The sequence below is a fragment of the Macrobrachium rosenbergii genome, chromosome 13, assembly GCF_040412425.1.
Source record: "Macrobrachium rosenbergii isolate ZJJX-2024 chromosome 13, ASM4041242v1, whole genome shotgun sequence".
Classification (NCBI taxonomy): Eukaryota; Metazoa; Arthropoda; class Malacostraca; order Decapoda; family Palaemonidae; genus Macrobrachium; species Macrobrachium rosenbergii.
Window position 1 is genome coordinate 17,970,440 of NC_089753.1, and position 17,050 is coordinate 17,987,489.

The window sequence follows — 17,050 nt, forward strand, 5'->3', positions numbered from 1 at the left end:
CCTCGTAGCAAGAGGAGTTTCCCTCTAATCATCTTTGCTTTTTCTTTCAGGTTGACAATGGGCATCACAGACACAGCAGTACAGGCAGTCCCCGGTTTACGACGGGGCTTCCGTTCTTACGCCGCGTCATAAACTGAAAATCGTCGTAAACCGAAAAATTGTCAAAAATCCAAAGAAAACCTTACTTTCAATGCTTTTGGTGCATTGAAAACGATGTAAACTGCAGCTTTATTGAGTTTTTCATAAAAAAAACCTCCAAATTTTGATTATTCTGCCGTTTTGGAGCCATATTTCATTCGTCAGATCAGCATCGTAACCCCGGAACATGCGTCGTAAAACAGGAAATAATTTCTGATGAATATATTTGAAAAGCGTCATAACCTCGGAATGTCATAAGCCGGACCCATTGTAAACCGGGGACTGCCTGTAGTTGGCTGGATATCTCAGGGGGTATCTTGCATGGAGAAGTCCCGACATTCATTTAGTGCTGCTTCGGGATCGACCACAGTACCTGGCTGGATGACAGAGTTCCACGCCAGGATCATTCCAACTCTGTTCCCGCCGATGTGGATCGATCACTGTCATTGCTGGCCTTAATGTTGCTGTGGCAATGCCTCTGGCATATCTGTGGTCCATCTGCTCCTGTTAACTCGACGACAGTCTCTGGGCGGCTCTTTCTGGTCTCCTGCCGCAGCCACCCTGATCGTGCCTGCTGCTTCTCCTGGTGGTCGTGCCCGGGTCCGCTTCCGTTGTGTTCCTGCCAGCTGCCCTGGAGGTTACGATGTCTGCCATCCTGTTGAAGATGTCGGCATGAAGGTGAAGGAAGTCGCCCTGTGGAAGTGACGTTCCTGGCCGTTGCAGTAGCTCCTGCCTTCCAAACCGCTGCCATAGCTCCTGCATCGGCTGTCCTGATCATGCCTGCTGCTTCTCCTGGTGGTCATGTCCTGGGCCGCTTCCGTTGTGTTCCTGCCTAGCTGCCCTGCAGGTTACAATGTTTTGTGTCCACCATCCAGTAGAAGATGTCAGAGTAAAGGTGAAGGAAGTCACCCCGTGGAAGTAGCCGCTGTCTTCTTCATCTTGTCTCCGATTTCGTCTTCTGTTACCTCTTCCCTTTCTCTCCCGAGGTCCAAGGGGGTCCTGGGAATTGGACAGACCTGCGTCAGCCGAAGGAGAGGAAGGCTGCTTCTTCCCCTTGATGCCCTTGGATGTCTAGGGACTGCCTCCTTCCAAGGAGGCAGTGGATCTCTCATTGGCTCTTCCCGATATTTGGGTTAGGAAACTGATTTGCATACCCTTGGGTTTTGTGTTTCGGGAGTCACGGGTGCGCAGACCTTGGTTTGCGATCCCGTTCCCAGTCCTAGAGGTTCCCCCTCTAAGATGGGGGCTGCTTCGGGTGCTCGTTTGCGAGCCACTCCAAGTGCTCGAGATTCTATGGAATATCGTGTATCCCGATCTGGTCTGGAGAGTGCTCTCCCCGGCCCAGTTTGGGAGCAGTGCGAGAGAAAGGGCCGAGGCACCCAGGTGTCTCAGCTCTTCCTGCCAGCACCACAAGCGCTCCCCGAGTGCTTGCCAGTGCTCAGTCGGGTTCCCAGCCTGGTGTCTCAATCCTGTCAGTTTGAACACCAGAAGAAGTAGGGAAGAGATTCCCTTCGGGAGTCCTGCAGGACTTCTAAGGGACTGCTCTCCTCCGGGAGACAAGTTTCTCTTAGCTCTTCCCACCCTCGGGTGGGAGCAAATTCGCATTTTCCTGTGAGGTCTGGCATTTCGGGGGTCGCGAGAGCACGGCCTCGAGAGACCGCGCCATCGTTGCCAGTCTTGGAAGTCTGCGTCTAAGACTGGTTCTATGCCTGGCTCTTTTGATCTCTTAGGAAATTGAAAGCAGCTGCTCCCGATTTTTGGGAGTCGTCTTGTGGGTAGTTCAAATTCTATGAATCATGAGCGCTTTCCTGATGAGAGGCACAGGACAAGAGAAAGTGCTGAGACACCCAGGTGTCTGGGTGCCGAGACGCCAGGTGTCTCAATACTGCCCGCCAGCTGCTTCGATTGCTCGGCTGGGTTTCATCCGTGTGTCTTGAACCATAGTAGGTTCAAGCTTGCAGGACAGCAGACTCAGAATTCCCCTTTGAACCTTCTTGAGGGACCTCAGCCTCGAAGGAGTTTAGAGTTTGGGAAACTAGCAATAGTTCACGGCAGACGAGTTCCACCCTGTCCAGTTCCGATAGTATTCGCACGATCGGCTTGGCTCGGCTCAGCTCGCCCTGCCTGCCTCCCAGTTTTTTGCGAATTGGGTTCTCGGCTCTGTTCAAGTGAACTTTCTGCTCTTCCCAGGAAAGCACTTTGCCACGGCAAAAGCGCTCTTCTTCCCCCGTGTGGCAGTAATCTCCTTCGGTTGATTATCGCGCTTTCATATATTCCAATATTTATATATGATAATGATAATTTTTTTTCATTTCTGATGGTTGCATACTAAACTTCAGACAATGAGAAAAAGGAGCCAAAATGAACTCTTAATCTTAAAAACTAAACGTGCTGTGATTTTTGAAAAACTTTCTTTTAAACCGCGCTAACTCTCAAAAACCCACTGCATATCTGCAGACACTTTTGTAAATAGAGGCTCGGCGTTTAAGGGATAAACTTAATATTAATATTTGAAAATTAGTACTGTAAATCATTATTTTAACATAAAATGTATATGTAGGTACAGTATAGTATTTAGTTGCAAACATAATATGAAAATACTGAATATTGCTCTATGAAAAAATCTGCGAATGGGTGAGTTTTCCCGCAAATAATTTATAGATAGGTTCCACAGAAAACTGTGAATCGCTGAGTCCGCGAATTGCAAGCCCATGAATCCGGGCGGTTGACTGTATGATGTAAGGAAACAAGACCAATGGGTCATATCCGTCAAATAGTAATGTATTAAAATATTAATTCACAATTACTACAATAACACTGCCTTAAAGAATTTACTCATAAATGCTTAACTCAAGACAAAACTAACTGGATGTCCATACCTATGCACCAGGTAAAGGTTTATTAGCCTATAGGCTGCATTAGGTCGTACATAAAATATATAATCATTGGAATTATAATAAAAACATATAAAATCAGGATCTCTAAATAAATAATTGGAATTGTGCCAAAAACATATAAAATCAGAATCTCTAAATAAATAATCATTGGAATTGTGCCAAAAACATATAAAATCAGTATCTCTAAGATTTTACATTGTTTAGTAAAACTCACCATTACAAAAAGTACTTCTGTATTCCCTTACAAAAAAGACAAACGTCACAACAATTTTCTCAACCCCTGTGACGTCACTAACGGCGGAGTAACACCCACTGGAAGTAGATCCTCATGAATGTACGTATTTCCTTTAACACTTGAAAAGAACCCTGATATTAAGGATTGTCGATGTCACAAAAACCATTTAGTCTGATTATGAAATACTGCAAAGGAAATACTGGCCTTTAGTAAACACTGAAGTTTGGAAGTCAAGGACAACTGGGAATGATGATCACGTCTATATTTCGTAAACAAGAAGTTAGGCTAACCTGATTTACCCTTTCGGTAATCTCAAATTATCTATCAATTTTAAAAAGGTCATTGCATAATAAGTTTCAATAACAAAACGAATATTACAGTACTGCCTTAATGCTAATTATCACTTTTTCAAACGAAAAAACAGTACAGCAATTACAGTGTAGCCTAGTGACCTACTCCTAACTTCTTGCCTTGCAAGATGCTTGCAGGCTCCCAATTTAAACAAATATAAGCCTTCCTGTTAAAATTTTATGGAACTAATACTTTTCACTAGGTCTTAAAACTAAGTACAGTACTTAGCTTGATTGGTGTAATTATACTACAACCTGGGGATGAGTGAACTCTTGGACAGACCAGAGAGTAAAGTGGAAGATGGCCAACATATGCTGTTGTTACATCTGTGCAAGTGGGAACACAGAGAGCCGCGGCAGTCATTGTAGGACAGGAGATAGAGCCCCCTTGTCCTGAGTCCTTTATCCTATCACTGTGCCGACAAGTGCAATTCTGGCCAAGACCAGCTATAAGAGAATTCTTTGTAATTGATTGGTCCGTCTTATGGAGCCCTGGGGGGACCATGAAAATGTAACTCCTATGAGGACTCACAGCAGCTACCAAAAATAAGGTTTTCCTATGTCAAAACCTATTTTCTTGATAGGGACAATGGCAATCTTCCAAGAAGAAGGAGGAAAGCCAGTCTCCTATATCATATTAAGGATTTTAATTAAATATTTAACAGGGTCTGGAAGTCATTTAAACATATTACTTATCACTACCACAGGATGTCAAACCACATGACAACTGAACTCATAATTTCCCAGGTGAAAACTTAGCGTTACAGTATAGCCTTCAAAATTCTGAGATTCAAAATTCACAGAAATTTTTAAAAATGATATTTTCATAATAAAAATAAATTTTTGAACATACTTACCTGGTAGTTATATATATAGCTTAAGTCCCTGACGCAGCAGAATTTCAAAACCCGCGGCAATGCCGATGGGTAGTCAGGTGTACCACTAGTGCCCTCTACCCAGGTACCTTGAACCATTCCAACTGTTCCTCAGATCTTCCATGCCCCTAGTCTCTAGGGGAGGAGGGTGGAATTTAATCATATATAACTACTCAGGTAAGTATGTTCAAAAATTTATTTTTTATGAAAATATCATTTTAAACATCTGACTTACCTGGTAGTTATATATATAGCTGATTGACACCTTTGGTGGAGGGTCAGAGACAGTTTTCAACATCTTTGGAATTTTGCTTATGGGGTTAATAAACCAACTTAAGGTTCTTACCTGGTTTAAGGAAGCTGACTTCAATGAACTCCCCCTCATTATATCTGCTTTCCTTAAGAGGTCCAGCGATCCACTCAGGGGCTGAAGACTCTCAGGAGCTGCCAACCGGTATACCAACCTCATGTGACAGACAACCTATAATACCCTTGTTCAGCGCTGCCGAAGGAACAAACTGATTACCTGACTAAAATCAATGATTGCGAAGATTGCGTCCAATCTCCACAAACAACCATAAGATTACAACTATTCCAAGGCAAGAATCAAGGGGCATCGAATTATGGGATTGCAGGGCAGTCCCCTCCCATTACTGAGTTAGCTGCTTTAAACAGTCCCAGTGTATAGCAGTCGCCATAAAAGCGCTTGTACTTGCTTCAAGTAGTGTGAGGCAAACACTGACTTGCTTCTCCAGAAGGTAGAGTCCATGATACTTGTAGGACCTATTCTGTCTAAAGGCTAGAGGTTGCAACCGCTCTGACCTCCATGAGTTTTAACCTTTAGAAGCTTAAGGTCCGCTTCATTACATTCTGAATGCGCTTCCCCTTATCAACTGTCTAATGAAAAAGGATAACGATTTTTTGACATTGGTAGAGAGGGCTTAACTGAACACCAAAGCGCCTCTGACCTGCCTCAGAATTCTTCTGCCCTTTGCAGGTACGCTCTCAGAGCTCTTACCGGACAGAGGACTCTCTCTAACTCCTCACCTGCAATCTCTGCCAGATTCATAATCTCAAGGACTTGGGCCATGGTTGTGAAGGCCGTTCATTCTTAGCTAAAACCCCAATTGTAGAGAGCAGATAGCTTTGCTGTTCCTAAACCGGCGGTTTTATTGAAGGCATGTACTTCACTGACTCTTTTTGTCGCCTAGCAAAACCAAAAATAGAGTCTTCATTGTGAGATCTTTAAATGAAATCTCTGTAAAGGTTCGAACCTATCGGACATGAGGAACTTTGGGACCACGTCTAGGTTCCACGCTGGTGAGATCTGACTTTTCTCTTTGGTAGTCTCGAATGATCTGATAAGGTCTTGAGATCCTTATTGGCAGACAAGTCCAAGTTTCTGTGTCTGAAGACCGCTGCCAACATGCTCCTGTATCCCTTAATAGTAGAGACTGAAAAGTTACGCCTCCTCTTAAGGTAAAGAAGAAAATCCGCTATCTGGGTCACAGAGGTACTGGGACGAGACACGGAGTTGTTTTTACACCAACCTCTAAAATATCCCACTTGGATTGGTATACCCTGATGGTAGATGACCTCCTAGCTCTTGCGACGCTTCCTAGCTGCCTCCCTTCGAAAATCCTCTAGCTCTTTGCGAGTTTTTCTGATAGTCTGAAGGCAGTTAGCTGTAGACCTTGGAGGTTTTGGTGATACCTTTCCAAGTGGGGTTGTTTGAGTAGATCTGGCCTTTTAGGGGCAGACTTCTCGGCGTGTCGTGTCCACCATCCATTCCCGCACCTCTGTGAACCATTCTCTTGTTGGCTGTGGGATCACTAGAGTCATCCTGGCGCTCGTGGGACACGAACTTGAATGACTCTGTTTATGATCTTGAAGGGGGAAAGGAAACGCCCAGGTTGGACCAATTTAAAGGAACGCATCTATGCATTGCCTGAGGTCTGGCACAGGAGAGCAGTATCGCTCCATCCTCTTCGTTTGAGCTGTGGCGAAGAGGTCTGTCATGGACGACCCCAAACTGGGCCACAATTCCTCTGCAGACATCTTGGTGAAGAGTCCATTCTGTTGCCAGGACTTGACCTTTCCTGCTCAGACTGTCTGCCCTCACATTTCTTTTCCCCTGAATGAAACGTACAACAATGTCACATTTTTCCTTGGCCCAGATAAGGAGTTGCCTGACGCTTCGTACAGTGACCTGGAGTAGGGTTCCTCCTTGTTTGTTGATGTAGGCCAACGCCGTCGTGTTGTCGGAGTTGACCTGTATGACCTTGTCTTGACTGAGTGTTGTAACTCTTTGAGGGCTAAAAATATTGCAGTCAGCTCCTTTTTGATTTATGTGGAGCTTCTCTTGCTCTCTGGTCCAGAATCCTGATACTTCCAACTTTCCCAATGTTGCTCCCTTACACCCGAAGTCCGACGCCGGAGAACAACACTAGGTCTGGGTTCTTCTGTTTTAATGAAACGCCCTCCTGAAGCTTGACTGGTCGTTCCTCCACCACTGAAGGCACTGTTTCATCGCCTCTGAAATGGGATACACTCTTTCTCTAGCCCGTCTTCTCTGCTCCAATACCGATTGAGGTGGAATTGAGTGGGGCGAAGGTTTGTCTTCCTAAGGAAACGAACTGTTCTAGCGAGGAAAGGGTCCTCAGCAGGCTCATCCATTCCTCGCTGAGCACATCCGTTCCCCAGAAAGTCCTTTTTAATTTTACTAAGGTCTGTTCCATCCTTGATGGTGACGGAAAAACCCAAAATCCGAGACTGAATCCTCATCCCTAGATACAGGATCTCTTGAGATGGGGTCAGATGACTTCTGCCTGTTTACCAGAAGTCCTAGTTCCTCTGATAAACAGACTGTCGTTGAAGATCCTCCAGACAGCGATTGAAGGAAGGAGCTCTGAGAAGCCAGTCGCCCAGATACAGAGAGGCCCTGATGCCTCTCGGTGCAGCATTTCCGCCACATTCGACATCAGTCTGGTGAATATTTGGGGCGCCGTGTTTAGGCTGAAGCAAAGAGCCCGAAACTGGAATACCTGTTCCTGAAGACGAATCTCAGGTATTTCTTGAAGCCCGGTGGATAGGAATGTGGAGATATGCGCCCCGAAGGTCCAAGGAAACCATCCAGTCGTGTTGTCTGACTGCCGCTAACACTGATTTTGTTGTTTCCATGGAAAACTTCTGTCTTTTGTACAAAGGCGTTGAGGGCACTCACATCCAGTACTGGTCTCCAACCCCGAGCTCTTGGGAACCAGGAAAAGGCGGTTGTAGAATCCTGGCGAATCCAGATTTTGTATTTTCTCATTGCGTTTTTCTGCAATAATAACGAAACTTGCTGTCTAATCGCCTGTGCCTTGGACTCGTCTCTGTATCTGGGAGACAGATCTATTGGTTTGTCTGCCACAACGGGGCTTTTTAGGAAAGGGATTTTGTATCCATCCTTGAGTAGTTGAATGGACCAAGGATCCGCTCCTCTTTCTCCCATACCTGCCAGAAGTTTAACAGCCTGGCACCTACCGCTGCCTGAAGGGGAAACGCAAGTCCTGTTTCTTCCCCTGTCTAGAGGCACTCCTTGCTGCAGATCTTCTACCCGCCCTCGAGGAACCTCTACCTGAGGGCTGACCACGAAAGGGCTGAGATCCCTGAAGCACAGAAGCCTCAGCCTTACTCTTTTAGTCATGAAAGTCGTTGGTAAGACTTTCTTTGCTGTCTTCGATATAAGATCTTGTGTGGTTTTCTGAGCTAAGGAGGTAGAAATCTCTTTAACCAAGTCTTGAGGGAAGAGGTGAGAAGGAAAAAGGCGAAATTAATTCCGCTTTTTGACTGGATGTGACCCCATTAGCTAGGAAAGAGCAAAGATGGGTCCTTTTCTTCAAGATTCCTGCTGAGAAAAGCGCCCGCTAATTCAGCTGGCACCGTCTCTGATTCCTTTATCCATACACGACATAAGATGTACAAATTCTTCTTTGTCGGTCGTGCTGAATAATCCCATCTTTCTTCCTAACGCTCCCAGGGTCCAGTCCAGAAAGTTAAAGACCTCAAGGCCCTAAAAATTCCTTTGAGGAGGTGGTCCAACTCTGATGTTGACCAACAAACTTCGTTCTCCCCATGGCCACTCGGCGAGATGAATCAACAAGATTCGAGAAGTCTCCTCGGGAAGAGGCAGGTATTCCAGGCGAACGATTCTCCCATTTGATACCAAACGCTCGATCTTGAAGCTAGTTTGGCTGGAGGAAAAGCAAAGGCTGTCTTTCCTTGTTCTTTCTTTGAAAGCATCCATTCATTCATCATTTTGAGAGCTCTCTTGGACGAGCGGGACAAAACCATCTTCATAAAAGCTGACCTCAGGCGCCTTCCCAAGAGTAAATTCTGAAGGTGGGGAACGGAGCTGCTGGAATAAAGTTTTGTGGGAAAACCTCCGCAAAAAGTTTCATAAGTTTTTTTTGAAGTCTGATGAGAGTTGAAGGCCTTTACTATCTTCTTTCTTCCGAAACTTGTTGATCAGATCCACAGGAGACTGAGGGATATCATCAATCTCTTCTTCTGATTGACCAAAACCAAAGAAGCGACTTCTTTCAAAGTATCACCTTGACGCTCGGCGCCCTGGTGTCCAGTCTCGCGGACGCCTGGTGTCTTCGTGGACGCCTGGCCCTGGCGCCCAGATTCTGACGCCTGGCGCCCTGGCGACCAAGATCTTGACGCCTGGCGCCCTGGCGCCCATCCTCTTGAGCTACTCGGGCGTCCTGGCGTCCAGACTTCTGACAATCATTGTTCCGCCCAACCTTAAGGTCGCTGAGAACTGGGCAATGCGACATCTGTCAAAAGCTTCCTCAGGCTGACGAAATGATTGAGGTTTTTTGAATAGGCGAAACATTTCACGCTCGCTGTCCCGCCGCACCCTGAAGTCACTTTGAGAGCTGGCCGCCTGTGCAACATCGGTCAAAGTTTCCTCAGGGCCACGTGACAGCCATCGGTGGACAAACGTCTGCATCCGCCTTATCTGCAGGCTGAAAGACTTGCATCAGGGAAGAGAGTTTCCGTTGCATGTCCTGAATTAGACTGATCTCATGGAGCTACCTGTTGCTGGGGATCGACATGGGGAGCCGCAATATCAACTACTAATTCATTTTCATCGGCGCGACGTTGAAATGAAGTTTCGCGACGCCCGGTCTTATTTCGCCATCATGAAGCAGACGGCCGCCCGCACAACATACGCCTGCTTTTCACTGGAGAGCAAATTGTCTGAACTAAGAGGGGAACGCTCTGGGCTGCTCCAGTGACTACATCCCGGAGTAGGAAGTGTCAAATCCGACGCCGCTCCACCGAAGGAAGTTTTTGAGGGGTCTCATAAGGTCATATGACACCAGTCCTTCTAGTAACAGCGCCCTCCGGACGAGGATGAAAACACTTTAACCTCGCTTTCCCATGGGAGGGTGAGCGCCCTGGGAAGCGCCAACAGGTACGCCGAGGGGACGACTGCTCGGTAGCTAAAGCCTCTCGCCTCCCTTCTGCCTGTCGACATTCCTTCTCACAGGGGTTGGTGAGCTGGAAGAGGCCCAGGACTAGGAGCACGACAGGACCGAGCAACCGCACTCTCCACAACACTTGCACTCTTATTTTTCTCATTAGCACTTGAATGTTTTAGATCTCTGACATTCGACCATAAATCTCTCTGTCTCTTTAGGGATTCTACCTTTTGTCCAAGGGTTTGAATGGCCGTCATCATGTCCTTGAAGGTTGGTTCCTTATCAGTATCAGTGGGGTTCTGGGACTACCACTACTGGGGAATGAATAATAGGATTGATATGAGAGAATCTTCAATTCCTGACTATCTCTCAGAAGAGCGAGATTTACTACCCCCGGCTCTTCTGATCCTATCCCTTTCAAGCTTAGAAACATATCGGTAGTAATCCATCCACTCTCTTTCTGATAAACCAAAACATTCATCACATCTATCCTTTAACTCCCGCAATTTTTCCCTCTGCATTTTACATAAATAGAGTGGGGATCCAACGCGTTTTAGCAAGCCGGGTTTTACACCCTCACACACATTCTCACACTCAAGCAGAGTCAGACATCTTGGAAAGTGAAAAAATCAAGAAAAATCCAAAGCGAGCAAAGGTCAAAATCAACAATATCTAACAAATCCAGAAAATCCAAATCAAATCCAAAAACGAGCGAAAGCCAAAGCCAAAGTGTACTTCACCAAACTCTGTGAAAATCACGGGCCAAACGAGCAAAAATTCTTAACGATGCAACTGGTATGGCGGCAGGGAAGATCTGAGGAACAGTTGGAATGGTTCAAGGTACCTGGGTAGAGGCGCACTAGTGGGTACACCTGACTACCCATCGCGATTGCCGCGAAGTTTTGAAATTCTGCAGCGTAGGGACTTAAGCTATATATATAACTACCAGGTAAGTCAGATGTTTAAAATTATATGACTCCATCAAATAGCTCTAAGAATTCAATCCTTGATAAAGACTAGTGACTCTTGGAACACATGGTACAGTGATATACACATATACCTTTGTACAAGATTAATGGGGGTTAAGAGGAAACACACCAAACTTTGATAAGAAGAGCTTCATTATATTGAGGAATATCTCTGAACCTTTAACTTTGTATTGCCTTTAAAAATAGTACAAACATATATCACCAAGTAGACAGAACAAACAATAATTAAGACTTAATGGTAATAAATATGACAAATGTAATATATTTTTGTTAATATTTTACACAAAGGGTTAGAAATAAAGTAAACCACACAACAATAAGCTACGATACCAAAATTAACATAAACATTTATCTAATTAAATCTAATACAGTACTACTTTTATACAGGCAGTTCCCGGGTTACAACAGGCTTGGCTTACAACGTTCCGAGTTCACAACGCTCTTCAAATACATTCATCAAAAATTATTTCCAGGGTTACAAGGCATGATCCGGGTTTACAACGCCAATCCGAAGGAAGAAATATGGCTCCAAAACAGCAGAATGGTCAAAATTTGTAGGTTTTTTAATGAAAAACTCAATAGAAATGCAGTTTACATTGCTCTCAAGACACCTAAAGGTTGTCTTACGATTTTCAACGATATTTCGGATTATGATAATTTCCGCCTTACGACATGGCATCGGAACGGAACCCCCGTCGTAAACCAGGGACTTCCTGCATATACAGGCAGTCCCTGGTTATCAGCAGGCTTGGTTATTAGTGATCCTGTTTAACTTGCCTAGTGACAAAAGTCAGCACTTTTTGGCACCAATATGCGCTGATTTCCGCTTATCAGCACCGTTACATACCTAACAGAGGCGCCAATCTCCGGTTATTGGCGCTGATACCTAGTTATTGGCACCGATAAGACCTGAAAATCACCAGTCTTTGGTTATCTGTGATTTTCGCTCATCGTCATGCCATCGGAACGGAACCCTTGCCGATAACTGGGGATTGCCTGTGTGTGTGTGTGTGTGTGTATATATATATATATATACTGAACTATGTAACCTAGCTATAATACCTCTTACAACTCAACTGTAATTTAACAAGTCTACAGGGGTATACATGATGTCCTTGTAATAACTATGATATCAAAATTATATGTATGATTAAAATTATACCAAATAATCTTAGTTCACTAATGCTCCCTTTCCAAAGGACATATCTACAGCTATGTATAGTCTTTACAATACTCTACCTACTTTTCAGATCAGGCAAACTACTGAAAAGAAAGAAAGTAAAAAAATTACACAAATAGCATACTTCAAGTAAAAGAAAAAATAAAAGTAGTAGAAAATGAGTTGCTACCAGTTAAAACTTCATTCTTATTACAATTTTACTTCACTGTTACTGTACTGTACTATACTTTTTATGGGTTTCACTTAGTATTATGCACTAGATTATCCTGAATCTCCAACTTTGGCTGCAGCTGCACGGTGATTTTCCTTTGGGATAGAATTCTCCCCGTCATCACTTCCCATTTCCTTCCTAAGAAAAGACAGGAAAACATTTGCAGTTGTACAGACTCTAAATGCCCTAGGATAAAAAAAATCTTGATAAGGGGATTTTCACAAACAAAAACAAAGATTCTTCTCTAAGAATTTTGCTACTTTACATTTAATCAATTCAGCAAGTTTCACTTTTTAATCTCATACTTAAATTCATTTAAACAGTAGCTGAGACTTCAGTACCAGCAGATCAAATCAATAGAGTATATTCAGTACCAGCAGATCAAATCAATAGAGTATAATTTCAAAATGTGATAAATTATGACTTACCCTTTTATGCTCTCTTGTGCATCATTTATTGACGGCTTGCTCACATTATTTGCAGATTTGTGATTTTCATCTTTACTTTCAGCAGCATTATCTTCACTTTCACTACTACCTTTCTTATCTGATGAACTACTCTTATCTGATGAACTACTGCATTCATCTTCACTTTCATCACTTGAATCATCAAGATCACTGTGTTAAGCAAAGTGAAGTAAGTGTTACTAAAGATTATTCTATGTAGTATAAATTCAGAAAATCTATTTAGCAAAATACAAATTCACATAGGGCTGCTAAACATTTAACTACTTAACACCTTTTCCTAAATAAGCCAATCCCTCCCATTTCCTTATGGATGAATACAAAACAAGACGTCACAAGAAGTCTGGGCTTACTTACTCCATCAATTTGTTTTTCCTCATTCTTTTTATTGGTGCAGCTTCCCCATCACAGGGACGCTTAACTCCGGAAGTATTTCCATTCTTGAGAGCTGCAAATGAAAGCTAATGAGAAAGCACTCATTGATGTAAGATTAAGAAAAGTGACTGGGAGCCTCTGACACACATAAAAGCTCCATTCTTTCAGTTAAAAGTTTAATGATGTATGGCCTGCGGCACTACATCATAACTATATATCAGCACCTCCTATACAAATAGTAGTTAGTCACACAATGAAAAAATATATTCATTTACATTCTACATCATTTACCTTAACAAAGTAATCAGTCTGTCAAAATTAAAATTCTTGATTATATGGTTTGGTGAGGAGTTCTATTGACTTATGGTCACCAGAAGCAACTAAAAACTTTATATATACATGATGATTACAGTATCATGGATTTCACTGGATAAAGCTTGAAATCCATACCTGTTTCCCTAAAACAAAAGTACAGCTCTCCTCATGGTAAAAAATTTCACAACACTGCACCCAAACATATCATATATGATGATGGTAAAATTTTGAGCACTGAATATCATAACTGCACACAGCCACACACCTAACGCCTCCTTCCAGATGCACTCCTGTCTCCAGCAGTCCTCTACTCCCTTCTGAGCTCCTTTCCAAATTCACACACCTGGCTTTGACAGAGCTCAAACCAAGGTCAAATCAGTTAGGCTAGCTGCCATCCTAATTCAGACTCCAGTTCAAGATACCCCTTGGGCATGACTGAGACAATCCCCAATGAGACTGCGCCCAGATAAGTAAAGAAAAGTGTAGTCTTCAGCTCTGATGCATTATGTAGCTAGCCTAATTTTGAAGTGCTTAGAATCTGGTCTTAAATTTCTTTACTTGAAGTAAATGAAAAAATGGTATTTTCATAATAAAATTAAGTTTCATATATACTTACCAAGTAATTACATAGCTATACTTTTCCACTCACGAGGCAGCTTAAATTTGAACTTCGCGGTAGCGCTTCTAATGTTTCTTTGTAGGTGACTAGCCCGCCCACTATCGGGGAACAATAGGAACAACAAAACAGAGCAACTCGCTTCTTTTGTGCTTTTATGTCCATGAGAGGTTGAGAAGGGAGGGCTCCGCTCTGTAATTACTGAGTAAGTATATATGAAACTTAATTTTATTATGAAAATACCATTTTCATATACTGTAAGTAACTTACCAAGTAATTAAATAGCTGAATCCCACACTGATAGGAGGTGGGCTCTATGGACATATTCTGTTTCGAAAACAGTCAGACATGAGGATGAATTTGAAACATATTCTGTTAGAAATGGTAAAATGCTTGTTGTTTCCTTACGTGGTGTAGACTGCTGTATACTGTACACATATGCATTCTATGCATTTCATAAATACTGTCTGTTGCAAACGCATGTGAATGAGCCATGCTATCTGCACTCCGCACATGTGCATGACTACTCTTCCTGCTCCTCTTTGCACGAATGCACGCCTTGCAGAGCCTCCCTGTATATACCTGTTTGTTGTATGGAATAAAGCAACCTATGACTTGGGATGTTATTTCTCCATCCCTGCAATCTTCTGTCTTCTCCTGCAAGACATCATCACATATCACCACATGGTAAGACAGCAACTGCAGGTGATTACTACCTCTGGTCAGCGCTCTTGACCTGTAGTGAGTTAGCGGAATAGCCGCAAGTAGTTTCCACTTTCAAGTGGGAGCTTTCGAGTAAAGGAGTACTGTATTCCGATTACTGTACCCACAAAACATAAGAGTAGCTGCTCTTGCCCTGGGCACAGTACCAGAAAAACAAAAAAGACCAGGCAACACTCACCTACACTGTAAAATAATTAAAAACCATAACCCAACCACTAAAGACTGGTGGGTACTCCAGGTATAAAGTACCCCTAGGTTCCCCAAAAACTTGACACCTTAATTTCAAGGCTAAGAGGTCAAGGATAGGAAGGAATGCTTCCTAGCTTCTTCCCCCAATACCAAGCCAGCCACTGATAATGGACCAAGGGTACCGCAATTTTCAAAAGCTGTCTCTACATCTTTCAAACAGTGAGTCGCAAAAACGGAATTACACTTCCAGTAAGTTGATTGACAGATTGCTAAAAGTGACATATATGCCTGAACGCATAGAAGGTGGCAACCACCGTGATCTCATGCCCTCACTTTAAAGGTAGGCAGGATGTCTTCCTGGATCTGTGAGTGCACCTCTGAAATAAGGTTTCTCAGAAAAAATGACAATGCATTTTTTGATAAGGGTCAAGAGGGATTTTTGACGGAGCACCAGAGATTGCTGGAATGGCCTCTGATTCTCCTGGTTCTGTCCATAATACCTAAGGGTCATAGCCAGGCAAAGGACCCTTTCCCCTTTTTCCCCTCTCCTGGTAAACGAGCGGCCCGGGATCGGACGGTGTCTCATTTTTGGCCAGGAAACCTAGCATAGAGGTACAGATTGCGTCTCCTTGTGCGAAACAAACTTGCTTGTCTATGGCCTGCAGTTCACTCACTTGTTTGGCAGTGGCCAAGGCTGAGGAAGAGAGTTTTCTTCGTCAAGTTCTTAAGGGACATGGAACGGAGAGGCTCCAAAGCGGGGCCCATTAACCACTTTAGAACTACGTCCAAACTCCAAGATACGGAGTCAACTCTTGCTTGCCTGGAAGTTTGAAGGACTTCATGAGGTCACTAAGATCTTGGTTAGAAGCCAAATCTAGGCCCCTATGCTTAAATACCGACCCCAGCATTGCTCTACACCCTTTGATTGTGGATGAAGAGAGGCCCTTAGGAGTCCTCAGGAATAAGAGGAAGTCCACTATCTGGGCTATAGTGGTTTTAGCAAATGAGATGTTATGACTGCTACACCAATGATGGATGACAGCCCATTTGGATTGGTAGACTTGGCAAGAAGACTGACATCTACATCTTGCAATAGCTTCTGCAGCTTGCCCTGAAAATCCCTTCACTCTGACGAGTCTCCGGACAGTCTGAAGCCTGTCAGAGCTAGAGCAGATTCCAAAGGAGGGGCTGTTTGAGTAGACGTGGATCTTGCGGGAGCAATCAGGGAAAATCTACTAGAAGTTTCAGAAGGTCCAGGAACCATTTCTTGAGTGGCCAAAACGAAGCTATCAGGGTCACTGTCACATTGTGATGGGACCAAAATTTGAGGACCTCCCTTACCGTGTTGAATGGAGGGAAGGAGTAAAGGTCCAAATTCAACCAATTTACAAGCATTGTGTCGGTCGCCCATGCCTGAGGGTCCAGAACTGGCAAACAAAAGAGAGGAAGACGGCGATTCTTTGATGTGGTGAACAGGTTCACAATCAGCCTGCCCCACAGATTCCAATGACTGTTGCAGCTCATAGAGTTTAGGGTCCACTCTGCCAGAAAGATCTGCCCCCACAGACTTAGCTCATCTGCTAAGACATTCCATTTTCCTTAGATTGAAGTGGGTGGCTATCCTCACCCAATTCTGCTCCGCTCAAATGAGAAGTTCCCTCGTGGCTTTGCAAAGGGTGAAGGAGTGGGTCCTGCCTTGCTTCTTTATATAGGAAAGAGCCATGGTTTTGTCTGAGTGCACCACCACGGTCTTGTCTGTGACTGCCTCTACAAAGCACATTAGGCCTACATGAATGGCAGTCAATTCTGTTCCTGTGATGGTGAACGGAGAAGCCAGGGAGTGGCTAGTACTCGCGTGAATATCTGCGGAGCTGTGGAGAGGCCAAAACACACGGCTCAAAATTTGATCTGGATGAGCAGGGACATGGAAATAGGTGTCCTATATAACTAGGGTGATCACCCAATTGCCCTGTTGAATGGGTGAAAGCACAGACTGACTCATCTCCATTTTGAACTTTG

The 17,050-nt window shown here is 43.9% G+C and overlaps 1 protein-coding gene across 1 annotated transcript in view; it reads right to left on the bottom strand.

Moving 5' to 3' along the window:
- Positions 1–11,072: 11,072 nt before the first annotated feature.
- The window catches only part of LOC136844940 (splicing regulator SDE2), a 41,286-nt gene continuing 35,308 nt past the window's right edge, over positions 11,073–17,050 (bottom strand). The window contains exons 5-7 of the mRNA XM_067114341.1: positions 13,171–13,261; positions 12,778–12,966; positions 11,073–12,487 (exon numbers count right to left, since the gene is read on the bottom strand). Coding sequence (XP_066970442.1) covers positions 12,400–12,487; positions 12,778–12,966; positions 13,171–13,261 — 368 coding nt within the window. The 3' untranslated portion in view covers positions 11,073–12,399. The remainder of the gene's footprint in view (positions 12,488–12,777; positions 12,967–13,170; positions 13,262–17,050) is intronic.